The following is a 20,021-nucleotide window of genomic DNA, read 5'->3' as shown; positions in this document are numbered from 1 at the left end:
GTTTATTAAGAAAAATTGCTAATAACTTTACTGTAACACACTGTTTTTCAACCAAATTCAGTTCACACATCACTGCTCTCCTGCTGGTTTTACTACAACACTCATATTGAAAATAATAGCTTCGGCACATTTTTTATTATTTTTTATTATGAAAAATAGTTAATAACTGTACTGTTACAAACTGTACTTTCACCAAATTCAGTTCACACATCACTGCTCTCCTTCTGGTTATACAACAACTTTCATTTTGAAAGTAATTGCTTTGGCAAATGTTTAGAATTTTTATTATGGAAAATAGTTAATGAATTCACCATTATTGGACATAATAGTTAATAACTTTAATGTAACACACTGTACATTCATCAAATTCAGTTCACACATCACTGCTCTCCTGCTGGATATACTACAACTTTGATTTTGAAAGTAATTGCGTTGGCTTATTTGTTATGATTTTTTTTATTAAGAAAAATAGGTAATAAATCACAATTATTGAACATAATAGTTAATAACTTTAATATAACAGACGGTACTTCCACCAAATGCAGTTCACAAATCACTGCTTTCCAGCTGGTTACTACAACTTTCATTTTGAATGTAATTGCTTTTGCAAATTTTTTATGATTTTTTTATTATTAAAAATAGTTAAAAACTTCACCATTATTGAACATAATAGTTAATAACTTTACTGTAAAAGAGTGTACTTCCACCAAATTCAGTTCACACTTCACTGCTCTACTGCTGGTTATACTACAACTTTGATTTTAAAAGTAATTGCTTTGTCTCATTTGTTATGATTTGTTTATTAAGAAAAATTGCTAATAACTTTACTGTAACACACTGTTTTTCAACCAAATTCAGTTCACACATCACTGCTCTCCTGCTGGTTTTACTACAACACTCATATTGAAAATAATTGCTTCGGCACATTTTTTATTATTTTTTATTATGAAAAATAGTTAATAACTGTACTGTTACAAACTGTACTTTCACCAAATTCAGTTCACACATCACTGCTCTACTGCTGGTTATACTACAACTTTCCTTTTGAAAGTAATTGCTTTGGCACAGTTTTTATATTTTTTTATTTTGAAAAATAGTTAATAACTTCACCATTATTGAACATAACAGTTAATAACTTTACTGTAACACACTGTACTTTCACCAAATTCAGTTCATACATCACTGCTCTCCTGCTGGTTATACTACAACTTTCATTTTGTAAGTAATTGCTTTGGCAAAAATTGTTTACTTTTTATTAATAAAAATAGTTAATATATTCCTCATTATTGGACATAATATTTAATAAATTCACTGTAACACACTGTACATTCATCAAAATCAGATCACACATCACTGCTCTCCTGCTGGTTTTACTACAACACTCATATTGAAAATAATTGCTTTGGCACAGTCTTTATATATTTTTATTATGCAAAATAGGTAATAACTTTACTGTAACACACTATTTTCACCAAATTCAGTTCACACATAACGGCTCTCCTGTTGGTTATACTACAGCACTCATTTTGAAAATAATTGCTTTTACACGTTTTATGAATTTTAAATAAGAAAAAAACAGTTAATAAATTTACTGTAACACACTGTACTTTCACCAAATTCTGTTCACACATCACTGCTCTCCTGCTGGTTATACTACAACACTCGTTTTGAAAGTAATTGCGTTGGCACATTTTTTATTATTTTTTATTATGAAAAATAATTAATAACGTCCCCTTTAGTGAACATAATAGTTAATAACTTTACTTTAACACACTGAACTTTCATCAAAATCAGTTCACACATCACTGCTCTCCTTATGGTTTTACTACAATACTCATATTGAAAATTATTGCTTTGGCACATTTTTATGATTTTTTATTATGAACAATATTTAATAACTTTACTGTAATGCAGTGTACTTTCACCAAAATCAGTTCACACATCACTGCTGTCTTGCTGGTTATCCTACAACACTCATTTTGAAATTAATTGCTTTTGCATATTTTTTTGGATTTTTTTATTATGAAAAATAGTTAATAACGTCACCGTTATTGAACATAATAGTTAATAACTTTACTGTAAGATACTGTACTTTCATTAAAATCATTTCACACATCACTGCTCTCCTGCTGGTTTTACTACAACACTTATTTTGAAAATATTTGTGCTGGCACATTTTTTTATGATATTTCTTATTATATTTTTTCTTATTAAAATAAGTTACTGTAAACTTAATGACATTGTGAGAGTATCTAGTATGTTAGGTGGGTAACAACATCATTTGTGTGAAGTATTCTTATTTTCATTATGTGCTATTAAATTCTACAGTTAACTAAAAAGTAAACTGCATTAGGTATCTGAGTTGAGATACATGTTTGTATTGTGCAGAAACAAAGTCCATAAATTAAGTAATTTTATTACATCGTGAAGTTATGTAGTTACAAAGTTATTACCTATTTTCCATAATAAACAATCATAAAAAAGAAATATGCAAAAGCAATTATTTTCAAAATAAATGTTGAAGTATAACCAGCAGGAGAGCAGTGATGTGTGAACTGAATTTGGTGGAAGTACAGTGTGTTACAGTAAAGTTATTACTATAATTTCCAATAACTGTGAAGTAATTAACAATTTTTCATGATAAAAAAATGGTAAATAATGTGCCAAAGGAATTACTTGCAAAATGAAAGTTGTAGTATAACCAGCAGGAGAGCAGTGATGTGTGAACTGAATTTGGTGAAAGTGCAGTCTGTTACAATAAAGTTATTAACTGTTTTTCATACTAAAAAAAATCATAAAAAATGTGCAATTTGTTTTTTATTTCAATATGAGGGTTGTAGTATAACCAGCAGGTGAGCACTGATGTGTGAACATAATTTGGTGAAAGAACGTTATTAACTGTTATTATAAAGTTATTAACTGTTTTACTTATTTAAAATTTATAAAAAAATGTGTAAAAGGTATTATTTTCAAAATGAATGCAGTAGTATAACCAGCAGGAGAGCAGTTATGTGTTAACTGAATTTGGTGACAGTACAGTGTGTTACAGTAAAGTTATTAACTATTTTTCTTAATAAAAAATCATAAAAAATGTGCCAAAGCAATTACATTCAAAATTAAAGTTGTAGTATAACCAGCTGGAGAGCAGTGATGTGTGAACTGAATTTGGTGAAAGTACAGTGCATTACAGTAAAGTTATTAACTATTATGTCCAATAATGGTGAATTTAACTATTTTTATAATAAAAAATCATAACAAATGTGCCAAAGCAATTACATTCAAAATGAAAGTTGTAGTATAACCAGCAAGAGAGCAGTGATGTGTGAACCGAATTTGGTGGAAGTACAGTGTGTTACAGTAAAGTTATTAACTATTGTTCAAAATAAAACATCATAAAAATTGTGCCAAAGCAATTACTTTTAAAATGAAAGTTGTAGTTTAACCAGCAGTAGAGCAGTGATGTGTGAACTGAATTTGGTGGAAGTACAGTGTGTTACAGTAAAATTATTAACTAATATGTTCAATAACGGTGACGTTATTAACTATTTTTCATAATAAAAATCATAAAGAATGTGCAAAAGCAATTAATTTCAAAATGAGTGTTGTAGTATAACCAGCAAGAGAGCAGTGATGAATGAACTGAATTTGGTTAAAGTACAGTATGTTACACTAAAGTTATTAGAAATTTTTCTTAATAAAAATTCCAAAAAATGTGCCAAAGCAATTACTTTCAAAATGAAAGTTGTAGTATAACAAGCAGGAAAGCAGTGATGTGTGAACTGAATTTGATGGAAGTACAGTGTGTTACAGTAAAGTTATTAACTATTATGTCCAATAATGGTGGATTCATTAACTATTTTTCATAATAAAAATTAAAAAAAATGTGCCAAAGCAATTACTTTCAAAATGAAAGTTGTAGTATAACCAGCAGGAGAGCAGTGATGTGTGAACTGAATTTGGTGAAAGTGTAGTGTGTTACATTAAATGTATTAACTATCTTTCAAAATAAAAAATCATAAAAAATGTGCCAAAGCAATTACTTTCAAAATGAAAGTTGTAGTATAACCAGCAGGAGAGCAGTGATGTGTGAACTGAATTTGGTGAAAGTGTAGTGTGTTACAGTAAAGTTATTAACTATTATGTTCAATAACAGTGACGTTATTAACTATTTTTCATAATAAAAATCATAAAGAATGTGCCAAAGCAATTCATTTCAAAATGAGTGTTGTAGTATAACCAGCAAGAGAGCAGTGATGTGTGAACTGAATTTGGTGAAAGTACAGTGTGTTACAGTAAATTTATTAACTGTTTTTATCTTATTTAAAATTCATAAAACGTGTAAAAGCAATTATTTTCAAAATGAGTGCTGTAGTATAACCAGCAGGAGAGCCGTTATGTGTGAACTGAATTTGGTGAAAATACAGTGTGTTACAGTAAAGTTATTACCTATTTTGCATAATAAAAATATATAAAGACTGTGCCAAAGCAATTCATTTCAAAATGAGTGTTGTAGTATAACCAGCAAGAGAGCAGTGATGTGTGAACTGAATTTGGTGAAAGTACAGTGTGTTACAGTAAATTTATTAACTGTTTTTATCTTATTTAAAATTCATAAAACGTGTAAAAGCAATTATTTTCAAAATGAGTGCTGTAGTATAACCAGCAGGAGAGCCGTTATGTGTGAACTGAATTTGGTGAAAATACAGTGTGTTACAGTAAAGTTATTACCTATTTTGCATAATAAAAATATATAAAGACTGTGCCAAAGCAATTATTTTCAATATGAGTGTTGTAGTAAAACCAGCAGGAGAGCAGTGATGTGTGATCTGATTTTGATGAATGTACAGTGTGTTACAGTAAATTTATTAAATATTATGTCCAATGAGGAATATATTAACTATTTTTATTAATAAAAATAAAAAAAAATGTGCCAAAGCAATTACTTACAAAATGAAAGTTGTAGTATAACCAGCAGGAGAGCAGTGATGTGTGAACTGAATTTGATGAATGTAAAGTGTGTTACAGTAAATTTATTAACTATTATGTTCTATAACGGTGAAGTTATTAACTTTTTTCATAATAAAAAATGTGCAACATCAATTCATTTCAAAATGAGTGTTGTAGAATAACAAGCAGGAGAGCAGTGATGTGTGAACTGAATTTGATGCATTTACAGTGTGTTACAGTAAACTTATTAACTATTATGTTCTATAACGGTGAAGTTATTAACTTTTTTCGTAATAAAAAATGTGCAACATCAATTAATTTCAAAATGAGTGTTGTAGAATAACAAGCAGGAGAGCAGTGATGTGTGAACTGAATTTGATGAATGTACAGTGTGTTACATTAAAGTTATTACCTATTATGTCAAATAATGGTGAATTCATTAACTATTTTTCATAATAAAAATTCTAAAAAATGTGCCAAAGCAATTACTTTCAAAATGAAAGTTGTAGTATAACCAGCAGGAGAGCAGTGATGTATGAACTGAATTTGGTGAAAGTACAGTGTGTTACAGTAAAGTTATTAACTGTTATGTTCAATAATGGTGAAGTTATTAACTATTTTTCAAAATAAAAAAATATAAAAACTGTGCCAAAGCAATTACTTTCAAAAGGAAAGTTGTAGTATAACCAGCAGTAGAGCAGTGATGTGTGAACTGAATTTGGTGAAAGTACAGTTTGTAACAGTACAGTTATTAACTATTTTTCATAATAAAAAATAATAAAAAATGTGCCGAAGCAATTATTTTCAATATGAGTGTTGTAGTAAAACCAGCAGGAGAGCAGTGATGTGTGAACTGAATTTGGTTGAAAAACAGTGTGTTACAGTAAAGTTATTAGCAATTTTTCTTAATAAACAAATCATAACAAATGAGACAAAGCAATTACTTTTAAAATCAAAGTTGTAGTATAACCAGCAGTAGAGCAGTGAAGTGTGAACTGAATTTGGTGGAAGTACACTCTTTTACAGTAAAGTTATTAACTATTATGTTCAATAATGGTGAAGTTTTTAACTATTTTTAATAATAAAAAAATCATAAAAAATTTGCAAAAGCAATTACATTCAAAATGAAAGTTGTAGTATAACCAGCTGGAAAGCAGTGATTTGTGAACTGCATTTGGTGGAAGTACCGTCTGTTATATTAAAGTTATTAACTATTATGTTCAATAATTGTGATTTATTACCTATTTTTCTTAATAAAAAAAATCATAACAAATGAGCCAACGCAATTACTTTCAAAATCAAAGTTGTAGTATATCCAGCAGGAGAGCAGTGATGTGTGAACTGAATTTGATGAATGTACAGTGTGTTACAGTAAAGTTATTAGCTATTATGTCCAATAATAGTGAATTCATTAACTATTTTTCATAATAAAAATTCTAAAAAAATGTGCCAAAGCAATTTCTTTCAAAATGAAAGTTGTAGTATAACCAGCAGAAGAGCAGAGATGTATGAACTGAATTTGATGAATGTACAGTGTGTTACAGTAAACTTATTAACTATTATGTTCTATAACGGTGAAGTTATTAACTTTTTCATAATAAAAAATGTGCAACATCAATTAATTTCAAAATGAGTGTTGTAAAATAACAAGCAGGAGAGCAGTGATGTGTGAACTGAATTTGATGAATGTACAGTGTGTTACATTAAAGTTATTAGCTATTATGTCAAATAATGGTGAATTCATTAACTATTTTTCATAATAAAAATTCAAAAAAATGTGCCAAAGCAATTCCTTTCAAAATCAAAGTTGTAGTATAACCAGCAGAAGAGCAGTGATGTATGAACTGAATTTGGTGAAAGTACAGTGTGTTACAGTAAAGTTATTAACTGTTATGTTCAATAATGGTGAAGTTATTAACTATTTTTCAAAACAAAAAAATATAAAAACTGTGCCAAAGCAATTACTTTCAAAAGGAAAGTTGTAGTATAACCAGCAGGAGAGCAGTGATGTGTGAACTGAATTTGGTGAAAGTACAGTGTGTTACAGTAAAGTTATTAGCAATTTTTCTTAATAAACAAATCATAACAAATGAGCCAAAGCAATTACTTTTAAAATCAAAGTTGTAGTATAACCAGCAGTAGAGCAGTGATGTGTGAACTGAATTTGGTGGAAGTACACTCTTTTACAGTAAAGTTATTAACTATTATGTTCAATAATGGTGAAGTTTTTAACTATTTTTAATAATAAAAAAATCATAAAAAAATTAGCAAAAGCAATTACATTCAAAATGAAAGTTGTAGTATAACCAGCAGGAAAGCAGTGATTTGTGAACTGCATTTGGTGGAAGTACCGTGTGTTATATTAAAGATATTAACTATTGTGTTCAATAATTGTGATTTATTACCTATTTTTCTTAATAAAAAATCATAACAAATGAGCCAACGCAATTACTTTGAAAATCAAAGTTGTAGTAAAACCAGCAGGAGAGCAGTGATGTGTGATCTGATTTTGATGAATGTACAGTGTGTTACATTAAAGTTATTAACTATTATGTCCAATAATGGTGAATTCATTAACTATTTTTCATAATAAAAATTCAAAACAAATGTGCCAAAGCAATTACTTTCAAAATTAAAGTTGTACTATAACCAGCAGGAGAGCAGTGATGTTTGAACTGAATTTGGTGAAAGTACAGTGTGTTAAATTAAAGTTATTAACTATTATGTTCTATAACGGTGAAGTTATTAACTATTTTTCATAATACAAAATGTGCAACATCATTTAATTTCAAAAAAATTGTTGTAGAATAACCAGCAGGAGAGCAGTGATGTGTGAACTGAATTTGGTGAAAGTACAGTGTGTTACAGTAAAGTTATTAACTGTTTTTCATAACAAAAAAATCATAAAAATTGTGCAAAAGCAACTATTTTCAATATAAGTGTTCTAGTATAACCAGTAGGAGAGCAGTGATGTGTGAACTGAATTTGGTGAAAGTACAGTGTGTTACAGTAACGTTATTAATGTTTTCATAATAAAAAAAATCATAAAAATTTTGCAAAAGCAACTATTTTTAAAACCAACATTGTAGTATAAGCAGCACGAGAGCAGTGATGTGTGAACTGAATTTGGTGACACTACAGTGTGTTACTGTGAAGTTATTGAGTATTTTATTAGTAACCTTTTTCGCGTTTCGCACTTTGCAGACGGTCCCTTAGGACTTGTCTCTCAGACGCCAGCGCATTGAGATCAACGTATTTTGTACAGAGCGGAGGAAAGCTTGTTTCCAGGCAAACTCGCTTGTAGCTCGTTTACTACATCACTACGAGTAAAAAGAGGCATAATTCGTGTACCAAAAACGTTTTGCTCGCGAGTTATTGATCCGGAAAAGTCGAATCTGTGAATATCTTGCCAGTTTTACCGAACTTTCAGGCACAAGGTTTTCAAAATAATAATATGGAAAGAGGTTATTTAGGCATGATCATTCTTACTACGTGATGGCAAAGTGATGGTAATACCATGGTATATTAAAGAACTATTAATCTGATATATTACATGGCAGTGAGTGATTGACATATCCATATCTCCACTTATACATATGGTACTATCATGGTATTGCCATAGTTCAAGTATATCATGGAATTTGCATAACGTTACTTGGGAAAAGTTATTGGTCAAATTATTTTTTTATTTTGTTTAATTAGTTTTTCTTTTTCACCCAACGAACATCTCTCTTTGGCTTGTCGTACAATAACTAATTTACACATCAGTTTTGTATGTTTTGTTCACGTCATCATCACATGGGTTTTGCCTAATGAGGCTTACAGTGTTTTTGTGCATTTGGATTTAAGTACACAGGAGGACATGCATGGGAAGTCGATAACGTTAATCCCTAGTTTGTTGATACACCTTCTTGTAAATCCACGGTTGTTGCAGACACTTTTATATATTTATCCTTGCGCTCAAGGCCTTTATGTTCACCCACAACACACGCACCAATGGAGAAATGTCTCCAGTTAGTGTACAGTATATAAACATTTAGTTGTCTATATATATATATATATATATATATATATATATATATATGACAACTAAAATAAAGTAAAATTATGTATGTATATATATATATATATATATATATATATATATATATATATATATATATATATATATATATATATATATATATATATATATATATATATATATATATATATATATATATTACTTTATTTTAACACTAAGAGGTATAGATTACTCCAAACTGAAAATTGTGTCATTACTACCAAACTGATTCATGAGCAGATCTTTCATTGAATGTTATTCTGGCCACTCTTTTTAAAGGTGTCTTATGATGCGATTTTCAACTTCTCCTTTTTCTTTGGAGTGTTACAAGCTGTTCTTGAATAGATATGATACCTAAAGTTGCAAATACTAAACTCTCAAACTCAAAGAGATATTCTTAATAAAAGTTTAGACTCATCCACTTCCTCCTAAAATGCCTCGTTTAAACAGGCCCCCACATGTCTATGTCACCATGTGGGAAGATTTGCATAACAACGCTGTAACACTGTAAGTACATTTACATATGTAAAAGATTTGCCATTGATGATTCAAACAGGAGTTTTGAGCAGTGTAGAGTAGCGCTTGTTGTTTGTCGTTTCTCTGATCACAAATGCAGACATGGTTTTTTTATGTTTTCGCATCGCGATGCAATGCTAAAAAACACTGTATAAGTCATTACAATCAGTAATTACAACCCTCTACAGACAGCTTGCCAACTGAATCGCCATTGGTTAGTAAATATTTTAGTTTACTCGCCAGACTGATAAATATTTGTAAAATGGCACAGTTTTTTTAAATATCTGAAAGTACACTATTAACATCGGTCAGTCAAGCTTTATAACAATCAAGTATTGTTTAATAACAGAACTTTAGTAATTAGAAGTAAACTTGATAATCAAGTTTGAATGCACATTAGCCATTTAGCATAACTGAACATTTTAACTGGACTGCTGGTGGTGCTTTTGTCATTTAGTGTTTCACCCCTCTGTTTAGAGGGGTGTGTCCGCTGTGAGACGCAGAGTAAATCAGAGTAAATAATTTTTTTTTTACTATTACAGCTTTTGATATTAATGAATTGTAGAAGTGTTGATTATAGCATTATTATTTTTTTTAGATACTTTCCCATCACATGAAAGGCTGCAGTGATGAGCATTGAGTAGACTGTTTTTCACGTGGATGCAGTGATCTCATCATTGTAACGCATTTTCTCTCACAAAATCCTTTCACCACAACTAACAACTAACAGCAAACACAATATCAAAATGAATACAGTAAGATCTTTGTTGTGCAGCATAACAGCATCATTTATTATAATGGAGATATACTCACGATGTGTGATTGACAGCTCCGATCAGTATAAAGGGAGCTTCTTTAATTGCTCTCTGTAGTTAAATCACAATTTAAATAACCGATTTGTTTCATGCTATGCTACTAAGAAAAAAATGTGAAGCTGATCATTTAGTCACTGGCTTGATTCACTGATGCATGGGCTTGGTTTACACCTATTGAAATTTCTAGCCACTGGGGGACCATAGACAGGCTAGGGGAACTAGTATTAATGTTAGAAAAACCTTATAAAGTGAAATCTTCATGTCATGGGACCTTTAAAAGCTAAAGACTTCCATAGGAACGCCATTATTTTGACAGGAAAATACAACAAAGAATATTGTTTAAATGAAGTGCGTCAATTCCCTCTCTCTCTCTCTCTCTCTCTCTCTCTCTCTCTCTCTCTCTCTCTCTCTCTCTCTCTCTCTCTTTCTTTCTCTCTCTGCGTGTGTGAGAGAAAGCAACAACGATTTGTGCGCCTTCACACTAGAGTTTACGGTACATTAAATACAGGTGCGCTGCGCATCCATTGAGATGAACTGAGAAATATCACAGATCGCCTGACGGAGAGTGAAACTCTGAACCCTCAGTCAGAGAGTGTTGTTCGTGAGTGATTATATATCTGTGCTAAACTTATACTTAGCCTCCAATTGGCGAGTAAAATCTGGGAATTTATTAATATTCATATTTATTCATATTAATATAATGGTAGACATCATTTAGTCGCCAGAATTAAGATTTAGTTGCATATGCAAGTGATTTACTCGCGATGTAGAGGGTTGAATTATGTCCCTACTGGATGCAACAAATGACTCGTTTGTAAAGGGTTTGATTGTTATTGTCTTGTTGTGCTGGTGCTCTGAACGGAACCTGTATGGCAAGTGGCGTAACATTTCTGTTACACGCATTAGGTATTCGGCCAATCATAACTCACTGGATAGCTGGCCAATCAGAGCACACCTTGCTTTTCAGAATGAAGACATATTGTAAAAAACAACGCGTTTCAGAAAAGCGGAGCATAGAGGAGAAACAATAATGTGAAGGATGTGGAAAATAATGGGTTTTTTTTTACCTTTAACTGCATGAACACATTTCATTACACCGAATACAAAAAATAATGTTCTTTTTAGTGACATCATATGACTCCTTTAATATAATTGAGCTGTCAATCTCCAAATATAACACATCAGCACCATAAATGGATTAGTCATTCTTGTGACTTGTGCACTATATTTATGTCAAACATTTGTGTGATAAAAGGCCATAATATAAGGTTTATTTTTTTTTGTATTTATTTATTTTTTTTATTTTTTTTGAGTAAGATCTTTTCAGTGAATCAGTTGATCTGGTTCACAAAACTTATCTGAATTATCTGTTCATGAATCAGTTTGTTCTAGTTCTTAGGGTTAAAGGGATAGTTTTACCCCAAAATTTTAATTCTGTTAAATTCTGACCTTCATTCAACTTTGGAACACAAAATAAGATATTTTTGATTAAATTCAAGATCTTTCTGACCCTGCATAGACAGCATTGCAACTGACATGTTCAAAGCCCAAAAAGTTAGTAAGGACATTGTTAAAATAGTCCATGTTAGGGATACACCACAATCATTCTTGACAGAAGACGAACAAAATTAAACACTGGGCCTAGGGCTGAATACTAAACACTTTTTTTCCCCCTTCATTTTTTCCCCATATATTTTGCCATTTTTTTCCCCCACCATTTCATAAATAGCCAAAATTTGTTTATATACTGTTTTGTCTAGCTTTTTAAAGAAAAAACTATTGGAAAACAACAGTTTAAAAATATTTATTAAACTTTTTTTTTTTTTTACATTCTAGCAGACACTATACCGACAAAGCACAATTTAACCTAAAATTAATAAGTAAAATATTTTTTTTTTTTGGCCATTTTTAAGACCCCTTCTTAAATCAGTTGTGTATTTTGTACAAATAAGTGCAGCCTTGCTGAGCAGAACGGAATTATTTTAAAACATTAGAAAATATGAAAGATCCCAGTTTGAACACTGTGTGTGAGTGTTATAATAAATGTATTAATAGAGCTGTTGTAATCATTATTATCATTATTGTCTTACTTTTCTTATTGTATTTTTAAAAGGCATAAAAATGTAACTTAGTAGCTGACAAGCAATTTTATAGCGTCAGGAGATTTGGAATGTAGTGTGTTCCTATGATAGATTTTAAGGCCTAAATTAAGTTATTCAACATAAGTTTCTTAGAGAAATAGCAATGATTGATAAATTCATGGTTTGGTCATTCTTTTGAGTCAGATCTTTTTAATGAAGCAGTTGATCTGGTTAACAGAACTGGTCTGAAATATGCAATGATTTCTCCTTAAATTGATCAAGTTCTTAAAGCTGCAGTAGGTAACTTTTGTAAAAAAATATTTTTTTCATATTTGTTAAACCTGTCATTATGTCCTGACAGTAGAATATGAGACAGATAATCTGTGTAAAAATCAAGCTCCTCTGGCTCCTCCCAGTGGTCCTATTGCCATTTGCAGAAATGCATCGCTCCAGTTAAGAAACAACCAATCAGAGCTGCGGTCCGTAACTTTGTTTGTGTTCAAAATGTAGAAAAATGTATATAATAAGCGAGTACACCATGAATCCATTTTCCAAACCGTGTTTTTAGCTTGTCCTGAATCACTAGGGTGCACCTGTAATAAGTGTTTATATTCAGACTATTTTAGATTGCTTCGGGGGTACCGCGGCGGAGTAACCCAGTACCTTTGTGATTCTTCATAGACATAAACAGAGAGAAGTAGTTCCGGCTACAATGTTCTTCCGCAAGACGCAAGCCGTTCTGTTTATTAACCGCTAGAGCGTCAAAAGTTACCGACTGCAGCTTTAAGGTCAGCTAACTGAACAGATTTTTCTTACTGATCTGTTTTGACAAAGCTTGTTTTTATTTGTTTACCTGAATGACTAAAAAAATTATTTTAAGTATATTTAAAGAGATACAGTATGTCTCTACCTTTTCAAGTCCAGGCATGACCAAGTTGTGTATATAAAAAGAAGCACCAAAATGTCTATACTGTAACATTAACTTGTCTTTAAAATTTTTTCTTTTTGGTCTGCCAAATTTTTTATGTCATGAGACCGCTTTAAATGTCATCACAAATTCACAAATAGCATTTTTAAGTATTTTTCATGATCTGAAAACAGAAACTCAGCATATGTAATCCTACCAAACTTGTCCTGCACTGATTGTGTTTAGACCTCATAAACTCAAAGAATTTCCTTTTGTTGCTTTTGTTTTCTGTTTGCTGGTTTAGATTATGTTTTCTGTAAGCAGCTCTTGTTGGATGAGGAAAGCCCCCCTCTCTGGAGTCTGGACAAGATGTGACTCTTAAAGCTCCTCAAATAAATAATGGCAATAATGATCACTATCTCTTTAGACAGTTTTAGACCAACAAGACCGGCCTGATTGCTAATAAAAATGCTTAGACAGCAGTGCTGCGTGCCAGACGTGCTCTGAGTTAAAGGACTGATGGTATTCTTGTGTTGGGTGCAGTGAAGGGTGACGAACATGAAAAGGTCACTGTATAGACTGACACATTTAATCTAAATGAGGGCAAATGCATTTAACACCTTGTCGTGAAGATGCTAAAAGTGGAAGAGCTGTGAAATTAGGTAGGGTCAGATTTTTTAACCTTCAGTGTCACAGTTTCAGGGTTCTCTCTCACTGGTTTCCGACATCTGTAATGAGTTTTTCATTTCAACAACCATTTTTGGTCTTGAAAGTTTAAATGGTGATCTTAAAGGGAAAATCACCCAAAAATGAATATTATGTCATAATTTATGTTGTTTTATTAAACAATTTATTCTGTGAAACATTTAAAGAAGAATGTTGGTAGTTTCGGTTACCATTGACTTCCAAAAAACACTAAGACATTTCTCAAAATATATTCTTTGACTGTATGTTTCACATCAGAAATAGAGTTTGGAATGATAAGTGGGAAAGTAAATGATGACAGAATTAAATTCTGGGCATAAATTTTGCTTTAATTTTCCCCAAAATCCTCAAAGCTGATTTTTTTCTAGGCTTAAATAGTATCCTAAATCCCAGCTTTTCAATGTGCAGGCAGATGTTGGGACAATAGTACGAAATGATTACCCTGTTCTTAAGCTAATATTCTTTGTGGACCAGGTTGGCTCACAAATGTGTGTGCCATTTATCATATCACAGGGTACAGTATATATGTTCTGGAATGCCATGCCTTGCTTTTCCTCTTCATTGGACTGGGAAGGAAGGGGTCATAATGGCCTTTGGATGACTAACGTTGCGAGGACAATTCTTCTGTTGAATGCTTTCAGTCTGCCTTTGTTGCCACAAGCTGTCGGCTGCGTGGCTCGTGAGTGGCCGCCTACCAGCTGTTACCTTCACAATGAGGGTCAGATGGCCCTATTGTGAGGATGCGACCCCGCTGTGAATTCCCCCACACATCCCAAAACTCACAGAGTCCCACTCTCAGGTGAAGAATAGAGGGCCAAAATGCCCCCGGCTGTCTCTCCTCTCTCATCCAAACATTTTTATATCAGCTGACATCTTCACACCCCATCTGCTTCATCTTTCTTACACAGATTTTACAGCTGTTCGGTTTATGAGTTTGCATTAAAAACAAACCACCTGGCTGTGGAAAAGTATGAAATCATGATTTGAGGCAGTACAACTATATTTCGTCTCACAAAGTTTTATGTGAGAGGTTTAATATATACATTTCCGATGTCAGAGCTCAATGTAATGCATCAAACAATTTTAGGCTACCTGCCAGAGGTCCTTTTACCTCTCCACTTAGGCTATCTGGCATCTGTTCTGGGTGCCAGTTCGGATAAAACATTCAGTGTGGACATCTGCTTGTGTTTTACAACACAAATCAACAAATATTACTGGGCACAAGTCTCTACAAATGTTCTTCTACCTCTTCACTTTAGGCCTGATAAAAACAGCATTATTGAACAGAAAACAAGTATTGACGTAATTTAGTACTTCATCACTTGATTTAATTTGGGGATATTTCACCCAAATAATAAAAAATTATGTCATTTATTTGCTCATGTCTTTCCTGACCCATTAGACATTTGTTCATCTTTGAAACACTGATGAACATTGTTAATGAATGGGAAATTTATGTCACTCTATTAAAAGTCAGTTATGTACTGTATGGAAGCCCGTTTCCGCCACAGTTGAGAAAAATATGATTCTGTAGGTCATAATAATGAGAAACATTCCCATAATTATGACTTAGTATCTCGTTATATTGAGAAATGTTCTCATAATAATGACTTTGTATCCCCTTATATCGAGAAACTTTCTTGCAATAAGGAGAAAACTTATCGTAATATTGACTTAGTTTCTCATTATTACAGAAACTTTCTCATTAGAATGAAACTTTTTCGAAAATTCAATTAAAGTTTATTTTTTATAGCGCTTTTTACAATACAAATCGTTACAAAACAACTTTACAGATAATTACGTTTCTACAATATTTAGTAGTAGCTCATACGTGGTGACTGTCAGTTTGTGTGCGTGTAACAGGATTTTTCAGAAAAATGAATACAAGACGTAGTCAGCCAGACGATGAACATTTATTAACAGCAATTATTATATGATGCAGTCACACTTGTAGCAATATTTGTTAGTTCTGTCGTTCTGAAATGACTTAATACATAATTTTTTTTAAACAAATCTTAATCAACGCATGCACAACACAAGTGATGGCACGCTAGCGACATCTGTTTGTCAAAGCCATGCAGGAACACCGCAAACATTGCTTGTTCTGTAATCCAAAGTTTATAATGCTATAATCCGTCATTAAATAATGATTTCAAATACATTATCTGCATGTAGTCTTTTGTTAATTTGTAACACTGTTACTCTGCCTGATAGTTATGGCTTCAAACATTCCAGATGAGCTGTTAAGTCATTATTATGAGAAACTTTTTCATTATTACAAGAAAAATTTTCTTTATTACGAGATGTTGTCATTAGGGGAAGTCGTGGCTTACTGGTTAGAGAGTTTGACTCCTAACTCTAGGGTTGTAGGTTTGAGTCTCGGGCTGGCAATACCAAGACTGAGGTGCCCTTGAGCAAGGCACCGAACCCTCAACTCCTCCCCGGGCGCCACAGAATAAATAACTGCCCACTGCTCTGGGTGTGTGTTCATGGGGTGTGTGTGTTCACTGCTGTGTGTGTGCACTTTGGATGGCTTAAATGCAGAGCACGAATTCTGAGTATGGGTCACTATAGTTAGCTGTATGTCACGTCACTTTCACTTTAAATTATTATGAGAAAGTTTCTCATAATAATATCTTAACATCTTGTCATAATGAGAAACTTTCTCGAAATAATGACTTAACATCTCATAATAATGACTTAATCCACACACACACACACACAAACACAAAGACTTACTTGACACATGCATAACACAAGAGTGATGGCACACTTGCGACATCTGTGGGTCAAAGCCATGCAAGACCACCGCAAACATTGCTTGTTCTGTAATCCTAAAATGTATAATGCTATCATCTGTCATTAAAAAACGATTTCAGATAGATTATCTGAATGTAGTCTTTTGTTCATTTGTAGCATTTACCAATAAGTTACTCTGCAAGCAAGATAGGTCATTGCTTCAGATATAGAGAACCCTTATTTTTGGAAGATACAGATATCTATGCTTCAGCGTCCCACACTGCTTCTTGCAGGACATGTGAACATTTAAACCACATTTAAGTATTTTTTCAAGTACAATGACTAATTCAGGATACAATATTATTGATCATGCATACAGGCAAGATCAACAACACCCAAAGTTGCACGTTTAGCATTTTCCTATAGAAAACAATTAATAGAAAATGCATAAGCATTTTTGTTTTGTGTTGCATTTATATTTTGGGTCCACCTGAATGCCTGTATATACAATATGGATGTTCATTAATTTCTGTAATGAATTTGGTTCAATCTGTCTTTGTACTTCAAGCCACGTTTAGCATTTATCACGTTAAGAGTTGTCCTGAAATACAAGAGGTTGTCGTGGTAACAAGCAACAATGCTTTGTGCTTTTAATAAATAAAGGTGACTTGAATTTGTGGTGTTCCTGCATTATTTTTCATTATTTCAAGAAAGTTTCTCATTATTACGAGAAATTAAGTCATAATTATGAGAACGTTTCTCATTATTATGACTTACAGAATCATATTTTTCTCAACTGTGGCGGAAATGGGCTTCCATAGTTAAATCAAAACATTGACTTCAAGTCGCTTCAACAAGTTCAGAATGAGATTGTAAAAGTAGCCTAATCCATATGAATGGAGCATTGATCCATGTGTATATCTTAATAAAAGCCTAAATGAAATCTATTCATCATATAAAGCAATTCTGTGACTAGAAGATTTGGTTTAAATGACTCTATTGATATGCACTGGTGGAATGGACTTTCAGTAGAGAGTCAAGTCAAGTCACCTTTATTTATATAGCGCTTTAAACAAAATACATTGCGTCAAAGCAACTGAGCAACATTCATTAGGAAAACAGTGTGTAAATAATGCAAAATGACAGTTGAAGGCAGTTCATCATTGAATTCAGTGATGTCATCTCTGTTCAGTTTAAATAGTTTCTGTCTGTGCATTTAAGAGAGACAAAAGAGAGAGACAAAAAATCTTTCAGGTTTCATTCAAAATATTTTCAAATTGTTGTTAAATGATAAATAAATGTCTTATGGGTTTGGAACAATATGGGGGGGGGGGGGGTACTTGATGACAGAATTTCTCTTTAATTTTAGATTAGCATTGTTTTGTGTTTTTGAAAAGTGTGATGTGTCTCTCTACTCTCATAGACTGGGCACAGGCCATTCAGATAGGAGTTCTGGATTGTGCTCATGAGAAGAACTTCGACATCTGTAAGGAGTTTGGAATCCACTTCTACCCCACCTTCAGGGTATGTTTGTACTAATGATCTTATTTATTCTTTCAGCAGATTAAACTTAAATACAGTAAATCATAACAAGAGTTGTGCGATATTTGAAAAAATTAAAATTATATGCCCTTTAAAAAAAATGTAATAGAATTTTAAATATGAAAGTCTTTATGAGTGAGTCAATGAGATTCATTCAGTCATTCCATTAAAACAACTGATTCATTCAGGGATGGAAAAAAAAATAAATTCATTTTTTATGAATTGGTCAATGCTGTACATAAAAATTTTTCATACAGTATATATTAAGTATGATTTATAGGAATCACCCAGTCATCTAGTTGTCTATTCACAGACAATTAGGCAAACTGACTGGATTATTTAGACTTAGATTATTTTTTTATTTTTTATTTAGCTTTTTTAATTAAATAAGCATGCTGACAGCCTATTATACTGTGTTTCCGAGTTCTAAAACTTTTTGGAATTGTTTTGTCTTTGAATTTGGCAACACCCTTATCAAATTTCTTGTTGCCAGAAAAATGTCTTAATTAAGACACTGTAAAAATTGACGTATACAGTATAGGACATGTTTTATTGTTTTAGCGGTTTCATTTGGGAATAATTTCTTCTTCTCTCTCTCTCTCTCTCTTTTCAGTATTTTAAGGCACATGACACCACAAATGATTATGGAAAGACATATCGTGGTAGGTTTAATCATTTTAGCTCTGATTAGAATTTAAGCTTTTGTCGATTATTATTGTTGCAGTGATTGTAAATATTGTGTAACTAACTTGAATTTCTGATTTGGTTTTATTTGTGCACTGATAGGGGCTGACAGAGAGCTTCAGACAGTGAGGCAGTTGATGGTGAACTTTGTACAAAACCACACAAAACATGACTGGCCTGTGGGCTGCCCTCCCCTTGAACCTGTCAGGTGCCCAAATCTACATTATTACTACCCATTTTAAATCATCTTCACATACACATTCAATTTAACTATTTAATATTTTTAATATCTCCAGCTTTCAGAGGGAAAGTAGGAATGTTTGTTTGTTTAGGGCTTCAATTCTAGACATAAATGGAGTTTTCTATTTAGAGACACTTTGTCATCTGTTACAGGTCTGAGGAGATTCTATCCTTAATGGGGAAGAAAACTGAGTTCTATACTGCAGTTATAGTTGAGGATGAAGACTCTTATATTGGAAGAGAGGTATGAAAAGTGATTGTCAATTGATCTGTTTTTTTAGGACATAAAGCAGTATGAGATCGGATGTTGTGATTTACTCACCCATGTCTTTCCATATTGATCTGATTGTTATTGGTCAATGTTATGTTTATCAGCCAATCGATTTTCAGTTAATTTATATATAATTAAAGCAGGCACAAATTTACACGTACACTACAGCCCTGCTGAATGATTTGAGTTTTTTTCTCAGTGCTGTAAGCATGGCATTACAGCACTGGTGTGCAATTTGTTGTTGTAAGCACTCACTTTAGATGAGGCATAGCTAAATTCATATATATGTGCCATTTTATTTTATTGATATTAAATTAACTATAATGTGTGCATTCAAGGGTAACTATAGTAATTCTGCTGAATCGGTGTGCAGCTAGGAGTGGAAAAAAATGCAAATTCATGTAAAAAAAATTAATGTCAAGAGACTTTTTGAAAAATGAATATGGCAATTGGTTTCCAGTTTCCATGATCTATGCACCACTATTTCAAATTAGCATGACTTTCTTCTTCC

At 32.1% G+C, this 20,021-nt stretch overlaps 1 protein-coding gene across 1 annotated transcript in view; it reads left to right on the top strand.

Moving 5' to 3' along the window:
- qsox2 (quiescin Q6 sulfhydryl oxidase 2) overlaps positions 1-20,021 on the top strand; it is a 33,628-nt gene that overhangs the window by 4,116 nt on the left and 9,491 nt on the right. Inside the window, exons 2-5 of the mRNA XM_026212276.1 lie at positions 18,197-18,297; positions 18,929-18,977; positions 19,102-19,207; positions 19,393-19,483. Of these exons, the coding sequence (XP_026068061.1) occupies positions 18,197-18,297; positions 18,929-18,977; positions 19,102-19,207; positions 19,393-19,483 (347 nt within the window). The remainder of the gene's footprint in view (positions 1-18,196; positions 18,298-18,928; positions 18,978-19,101; positions 19,208-19,392; positions 19,484-20,021) is intronic.

This window comes from Carassius auratus, chromosome 30, assembly GCF_003368295.1.
Source record: "Carassius auratus strain Wakin chromosome 30, ASM336829v1, whole genome shotgun sequence".
Taxonomy (NCBI): domain Eukaryota; kingdom Metazoa; phylum Chordata; class Actinopteri; order Cypriniformes; family Cyprinidae; genus Carassius; species Carassius auratus.
The sequence above is the reverse complement of the archived record's forward strand: the minus strand, read 5'-3'. Positions and strand labels throughout refer to the sequence as shown.